Source organism: Bidens hawaiensis, unplaced genomic scaffold (genome assembly GCF_021521415.1).
Source record: "Bidens hawaiensis isolate Kalapana, Puna unplaced genomic scaffold, B.hawaiensis_p1.1 tig00006906_1, whole genome shotgun sequence".
Lineage (NCBI taxonomy): Eukaryota > Viridiplantae > Streptophyta > Magnoliopsida > Asterales > Asteraceae > Bidens > Bidens hawaiensis.
In genome coordinates, this window is record NW_027491472.1 from 390,855 (window position 1) to 398,839 (window position 7,985).

The 7,985-nt window shown below is 35.0% G+C and overlaps 1 protein-coding gene across 2 annotated transcripts; it reads right to left on the reverse strand.

Moving 5' to 3' along the window:
• Positions 1 to 280: 280 nt before the first annotated feature.
• LOC143633777 (MLO-like protein 4) lies at positions 281 to 7,725 on the reverse strand. 2 transcript variants are annotated; one of them, XM_077102025.1, is made up of 15 exons: positions 7,569 to 7,725; positions 6,652 to 6,709; positions 5,947 to 6,176; positions 4,557 to 4,673; positions 4,390 to 4,450; positions 3,890 to 3,981; positions 3,490 to 3,564; positions 3,315 to 3,400; positions 3,178 to 3,227; positions 3,045 to 3,085; positions 2,497 to 2,670; positions 1,904 to 1,939; positions 1,761 to 1,828; positions 1,615 to 1,675; positions 281 to 685 (listed from the first exon to the last, which is right to left on the reverse strand). In XM_077102025.1, the coding sequence occupies exons 1-15, from the start codon at positions 7,698 to 7,700 to the stop codon at positions 302 to 304; spliced, it is 1,665 nt and encodes a 554-aa protein (XP_076958140.1). In that variant the 5' UTR covers positions 7,701 to 7,725; the 3' UTR covers positions 281 to 301. The 2 variants fall into 2 exon arrangements, with proteins under 2 accessions (XP_076958140.1, XP_076958139.1); XM_077102024.1 differs by having other exon boundaries at positions 1,615 to 1,678.
• Positions 7,726 to 7,985: the final 260 nt, after the last annotated feature.

Consider the following 7,985-nt stretch of genomic DNA (forward strand, 5'->3'; position numbering starts at 1 on the left):
AGAGCGAGTTTGGACTATAACCATTGTATGTTACTGTTATATTATCGTTTTTCTCTATCTTTTATTTGCTATTAGTACTGTACTAATATTATAGTTTTAGTAAGTATTTGTTTTCTAAATGTTTAGATTTCATTAGAAACAGTATAATATACACTCTTATCCTAATGGAGAATTAATTACTTGAAGCCTCGTGAGCTAGCAACTCCACAATAGTCTCGTATTTCTTTATAGTTAATTACTATATTATTCTTACAAAACATAAATATAAACTCCCAATAACTTCAAGTTTCACATCATCTATTCATGTCTTGTAAAACAACTCTTCAAGAGTTTCAACTTTAGCTTCATCGTCTTCCTCTTCAATGTCCTCATTTGTTGCCGCATGTCTCGCCGTATCCGACAAGTATTCAGACATGCGAAACGACAGTTCTTGTTCTGGCAGAGGATTGGAGTCCTGGTTATCATCAAGGTGGTTAAGGGTGCCTGTGGAAGATGATTGAGACAAAGTCCCGGATGCAACGGTTATTACTTCATCGCCCTCGTCAATGGTTGACCCGAGAGAACATGTTGACCGTGTGGCGACTGACTGAAGCGCTCTTGATCTCTCTTTTACTCGTTTGCACCAGCTGTGAAGTGAATCACGAACGCTTTCTGCAATCAGCGCTTTCTTGACCCGAGAACCCATCTAAGAAAAAAAAAGAAATTTAAATGTCGGGTTAAAACGGATTGCTTCAAGTTTTAATAACAGATTAGATATAATGACTTAAAATGTCATTACAGTAACAACTATTTAAATCTATAGTATGATATATATTTTTTTTCTATCAATTATTGTGTTTTGAAAGTTTTTTTTTTTAGAAAAATTGCCATCTTTAAACACAAGACTAATGTGGAGAAAACCTAAAATAAAGAAAAAGGGAGTGGCAAATAAGTAACTTTAGATTGAAAGCATGCTCAGCAAGCAATAGGGCTGTAAACGAGCTGAGCCCAACTTAAGAGAGCTCAGCTAGTATCGAGCTCTATTTCTAAATATCGACACCGGCTCATGAATACTTTTACAAGCTCAAGTTCCGTAAAGGATGTCTAGTTTGATTTTTAAACATTAAGGATGAAACCTGAAAGTAGAGACAAACATAAAGGATATTAACTGTAATTTTGTTTTATTTTTTATGTATTATTTAAATACTTCAAGCTCAATGCATAAATCTTGGGCTCAAGATCGTTTATTAAACGAGCCTCATCTGGGGCTTGAGGTTGTTTAGGCCGGTTCGTATCGAGCTCTATGTCTAATATTAATTCTAGCTCGTGAATAATTGTACAAACTCAAATTTGGCTTGTTTATTTAATTATTTTTTATGTCTTATGTAAATATTTCAAGCTCAATGCATGAAACTCAGGCTCAAGGTCGATTATTAAGCGAGCCTCATCTTGAGGCTCGAGCTTGTTTAAGCTCGGCCTAATTCAAGATTTTAACGATCGTCTCGGCTCGTTTATACCCATACTAATCAAAATTACTATATCAAATGCTATAAAAGTATACCGTAAGTATTCAAACTTGTAATGATCAGATGATCAGTTTCATACCACAACAAGAAAAAAAATGGGAATACTAACCAATGTGACTATAACGTTTAGCGGCACAGTGCTGTAGCTACACCAAAACTGAACAACAACCCTGCAACAATGATCATACAACCATACTTTAACCAAAGGTTGGTTTTATATTGACACAAAAAGCTAGTATTGAAAGAGATACATACCCACAAGTCAGCCTAATAACTATCATCACATGGTTCTTCATGAAACACGACCGTTGTTTGAGTCCCCACTGCACATGACAGTTTCATAAAACAATGATAAATCTGGTGTAACAAAAGCCACAAAGTTTCAGGGGTTTACTTACCAAAGACCAGATGAATGTTGCCATCTCAAAGGCATTCTGTAAAAGTAAGAATCATAGGATGTTATTTACTTTCTGTATGGGTGGCCTAGCTAGGGGTGTAAACGAGCCAAGCCTGAGCTCGTTCAGCTCATTTAACTCAAGACAGCTTGGGCTTGAGAGCTCTATTCAAAATATCATGTTCGGCTTGTTTATCATTTATTAATTATTTTATTCTTATATTTTTACCATAATATGTAATATAATTATTACATAAATATATATTAACTAAAAGTTATACAAATAAAAGGCTCATATAGACCCGCGAGCTGGCTCGGGCTTGAGCTAGTTTATTAAATGAGCCTCAATAAAAGCTCGAGCTTGAGCCCACTTAAGCTCAGCTGGATTAGAGTTTTTAGCGAGTAGATTGTGAGCGGCTTGGCGCGTATGCACCCCCTAGTATAAGAAAATTTGCGTGTTGACAATTGACTTTTTTGAGTCAAAGGAACTGCTTTTATTAGCCCTTGTGTCAAATTCAACTTGTTATATTAAGTTGCAAGCCACATTATCTTGTCCTTTTATTATATGTTAGATATAACAAAAAATGAAAAATTCACCTGAAAGGAGATAAACTGTATCAACCGCAGTAATATTTCGGGTTTACCAAACCAGAAAAGCTCATCACGCGGCTTCACCTGAGTTCCTCCAACGGAGGGCCCACGCGGTTCTACCATTTCAAGTGCCAACAGGGACACAACATGCTGAAGTTTTGTCCCCACCAGCAACACGAGCTTTCAACAATAAAAGGTAAAATGAACCAAAGCAGGTTCAGGTTAAAACTTAAAACAAGTCATATTTGTAAGGGTCAAAACATGTTAGATCGAACTGGATTGACTTACAGGCAACAAGTCAATGAAGTCAACAACCATGTTTGTTTAATTTTATTTTGTTATAAATAATAGCTAATGTGTTAATTAAGATTACTAAAACAATATTATTACAATAATACTTTTCTATAAACCTTTGATAAACAAAAAGTGATTTGCAGGGTTGTATGCATTCATAAGATGAGCTGTTTGACCCGTTCCCCTTTTAGCTTTTTTTTTTTTTTTGGGTTTACTTGTTTGAAATAAAACACAACCCAAAACGAGGCAAATAAACTTACAATGGCGGGGACGAAGGATATCCAGAAGTAAATGTTAAGACCTGAAAATACCCTCAAATATCAAGATTCAAGAACACGATGGAAATTATGTAAAATTGTTTTGAGAAAAAAGATAAAAGATATTAACTATTACCATGAATGTTTACAAAGATGCATATTATAGCATAGGCCCAAAGTGGCCAGCTGCAAAATGAATAAAAAATTAGAAATCTTATAAAACATGCAAGTGAAAATGTGAGACAAGAAGAAGATGAGGGTGAGGCCTAATACCTAATTCCCACAATTTCATAAAACTCATCTTCCATGCTTCTGACCATATAGTTGTGGAAGTTATAAGAAAGTGGCAGGTTATGAGTCTGAAATTACACATGTGCCATTAGGTGATTGTGAACTTGCAAGAATGAAGTTCACATGTGAAGCTTAAAAGAGAAGGTAGAATACCCACGGTGATGAAACCCAATCGCAACGCCGCATAATCAGACTTCTGCATTCCACTTTTGAATTGTCTTAAAAAGCATAGCTGAAAACAACAACAAAAAAAAATCCATTTTAATCATCATAAAACACACAACAAACCATATCTTCACTGGAACCACTTAACAACTTGGTCATTGTTTTTTATTTTCTTTTTGGTGACCCTGAAAACTTGTTACTGGTAAACTTACAGAACCCCCCCCCCCCCATCAATACTCTGTCGACCAATGAGATCAGGTAAAACACAACTTATGCTAAGGGACTTAAACCTTCATGGTGTCCGTAACCTTTTGGTATGAGTTTAGGTTTCACTACTTATGTATGAGTTTATTAAAGTCATTAATTTCTAATATGTTGAAAACAATCCTCACCATCCATATGAGAATCCGGCTTCTGCTCCACGGATGAGTCGCATGATGCTTAATAAAAGTAACTTGGCGTCTCATCACCTTCATCTTCCTTGCTATATAATGAACATAGGTGTTAAGACAAATATGCAAATGAACCCAATTGCTATAACATAATTATTCGCCTAGGCATTTTAACGGTCTTCCATTTCATGGGTCACATTATATGGTGTCAAAGTGATGAGAATTGAAGATGATAAATTTTAGTTAGTTTTTTTTTTTTTAAACTTGTTTTCGCCGCCCCATTTACTTAGTAAATGGGTTGATTCGGATTATGTTCCATTGGTAACCGGTCTAACTTGTAACATAAATATAAAAAGCTTAAAAAATAACCTGTTATGACATGTTACCCGTTTTTAAATAAATTCATATTTATTGAATAATATATATGTTGGGTCCACCCAAAAAATGACCCGTTTTGACATGTTACCGAACATGCCCAATTATCAACTTCTGGTCCATACCTTGCAAGTTTTCAGGCGCCGATTGGCTTGCTTGATTTTCCCATTTTCTCCAACTGTATATCTAAAAATACATACACTAGAAAAGTAACTTAAACTAGTTGTTGTAGCCCATGGTCATAGCTCATAAGGATTATTTGCTAATCCCCAGGATTCAATAAACAATGTACCTTGCTCATGGCTAAACCGACTGATACACAACTATAGAGAACATGAGTCATCCCGAGAACAAACAAGAATCGGTGAAGCTGCTCAAGACCTTCATAAGAAACAAACGGTTCTCGTCCCTGCAATACAAATCAATTTAATTGGACGCATTTACTTATGAATGTGTCAATGCAGGTTATGACATTAAAAGGAAACAAGTCAAATGGGCCCGCACAACTTGAAAGTGGTTAAGTGGTAAAAACTTTTTAATTCATAAAACCCCCTAAATCAACAGATCAAACGATTTGAACAGGTTGGGCGGACTCAAGCTCTAAGTTAAGCCAGCTGACTCGGCTAGTTTATTTTAATGAGCTGAATAGTCGAGCTTGGCTTGTAAAAAGCTCGATCCAGATCATTATTTTTATTTATTTTCTTACCATGGTTGCATAAGTCGCTAAGCAGTCCCAAGTCGGTCAGCTGGGAAGTTGCGATAAAAATAATTCATATACTGTATGTACTGCTTTTGAATTTTTTTCCCCCAGTTGTTTAAGATCGATAGACAGATTCAAATATTATATGAATTATATATGTCATATGCTATTAATTTAAACAAGCCAACAAACCGTTTTATAAGCAAGCCACGAGCTGAGGAGCTTGTCTTGTTTACAAACCAAGCCGGATTGTCTTGTTTACAAACCAGCCTGGCTCGTCTTGTTACAGAGCTTTTTTCGAGCAAGCCGCAAGCTTTTTTAACAACACTAGTTAAAATTGGTCCAATGTCTTTTTAATGCATAAAACCCCCTAAATTGTTAAATAATATATAAAAATATAGTGTTTTTTGTGTAACTGGTCAAGTCAACCCAGCCGGCTTCATCCGTACAAGAAATCAAGTAGCCCATTTTGCCACCTCTATGAAGCATGTTAACTAACATACTCTAATAAAAACTCAAAAAAGAAAAAAAAGAGAAACAGATGTCAACAACCACGCCCTGCTTGCGGTGCGCGCATATAATGTATATATGTGTGAACCCTCGGGTGGGCAAAAGTAAAATTGCACTAATTTTGACGTTATTTTACTAATCTCGTGAAAATAACGTTAAAAGTGGCGGAAGGTTAATCAGGCATCATGTGGTGGCGTTGATAGCCGAAAGACAAGGGCACATGCACCGATCAGCCGGTGTCCCGATGATTGAGTGCTATGTGCCTTATGTCCAAGGCTTGATGCAAAACTACTATCGAGCCGGGGGTCTCACCGGAAGCAGCCTCTCTATCCCTATGGGATAGAGGTAAGGCTGTCTACATCTTACCCTCCTCAGACCCTACCATAGCATTGCTATTGGTGGGATATACTGAGTACGATGATGATGATGATGATGATGATGAGATGTCAACAACCATAGATTTATATTTTACCTCGCCACACAGATGGGAAGGACGCGAGTGTAGTCCTTCAGGCGGTATATCGGTTTCGTTTGAAAATGACGATAATAACCTTGAGAAAACGATCTCTTTGTCCAGCTCATAATCTTCTTTAGAGCAAAGAAAGAATTTACTGCTGAACAGTGAGGAATCCACACAAATCTCTGAGATGAGATGCGCCCATTGCCCCAATAACAATGATATGAGTCCAAGAAGCATAAGCTCTGGCATCAATCAAAATATAATGATCAAATATATATAAATCTTAAATATGATAATATTACTTTATAAGAATTAATCCATGTAGTTTAAATTTGTATAATCCTTTTTCACAAGAAGAAATGTGAAGTTGACAACATTCTGGTAGTCAAATTGAATACTTTTGGTCAACCATTTATACTTAAAAAGTCAAACCCACATAAGCAACAATTACTGGGAACATATACTTTCATTTTAAGTAGTTATTTTCTAAGGTTCATAAGGATAATATTTCATTTTGAAGAAAAAGGACACAATCAGTTGGTTTTCTAGATGGGATTGTAATAACAATAAGATCATCCTATTTGTGTTACTAAAGTATTTTAGAGATTTGATTGACTTTTTCAATCAAAAGATGAAATCTTATTAGATTAACATAATTAATTAAACTAATTTATGAACAACAAAGTGCACTCTAAATCAATCAAAATTGTGACTGACCTTCTTTGATCTTCTCTAAAGAAGCTAGCAGAGCCTTCCTCCTTGTCTTCTTCAACCACTGCATACCACAAAACTCATAAATCGTTCAAATCTTGAACAAAAAGGCTTAAACAAACTGAAAATAATGAAAAAAAAAAGTAGGAAAAACTCAAAACTTGCACTCCCTTCATATGAAATGTTATGACCTTTGAACCAACAAGCAAGCAAAAACCATAAATCATTTAAATCTTCAACAACAAAAAGATTCAAAAAAAGTGAAAATAAATTGTTGTTTTGGAAAAACTCAAAACTTGAACTCCCAAATCTGTAACATGATCTTTGAAATTGAACCAACAGGTAAGCAAAAGTCATAAATCTTTCAAATTTTGAACAAAAAGATTCAGAAAATAACCTTTTTTAATATGAAAAACTAACTTTGAACCAACAGGTAAGCAAGAATCATAAAATTTTCAAATCTTGAACAAAAAGATTTAGAAAAATAACCTTCTTTTGGGAAAAACAAAGTTTGAACCACAGCAAGCAAATACCATAAATCACTCAAATATTGAACAAAAAGATCCTATATTTTTTAGAGGTTAAAAACACAAAACTTGCCTTCCCAAATATGTAGTGTGATCTTTAAAGCAACAGGCAAGCAAAAACCACAAATAATTTAAATCTTGAAAAAAAAGGTTAAAAAAAACATTTTGTTTCTAAGAAAAAAATTTGGGAACAACTGAAAACTTGCCCCACCATATCTGTAAAGTGGTCTTTGAACCAATAGGCAAACAAAACCCATAAACCATTCAAATCCAGAAAAAAAGAGCCATTTTTTCTTTAAAAATGGTGAAATAACCTTTTCCCACCCCAAATCTGTAGCATTTTCTTTGAAGCAAGAGGCAAAAAAATGTTGAAAAAAGAAAAAACTAAAAACTTGCCTTCCCAAATCTATAAATTGATCTTTGAACCAACAAGCAAGCAAAAACCATGAAAGTAATAGTTGTAGCAACAGCCCATGTTGGTGTTTCAGCCAAAGATCTCCCTTCTCTAATTAATAAACCCTCCACCATTTTCACAGCAAATCTCAAATCTTTTTTTTTTTTTTTGACAACTTTATAGAGTATTAAGGGAGTTCTCAAAATGCTGCTGCGCATTTTGTGCTTCCATTTGGGTATTATTTAAATCATGAATCTTGACAGTGATTTTTGTGTATATATAGGTTGCATTTGGGGTACATAAATTATGTTACATGTAGGCTGTATATGCACTTGGTGGGGCTTGCTTAACTTAAATTGATGGGCTTATTAATACTCCACATGCATTGGAACTGATGACCTCACATTTGCTCTTGTTTT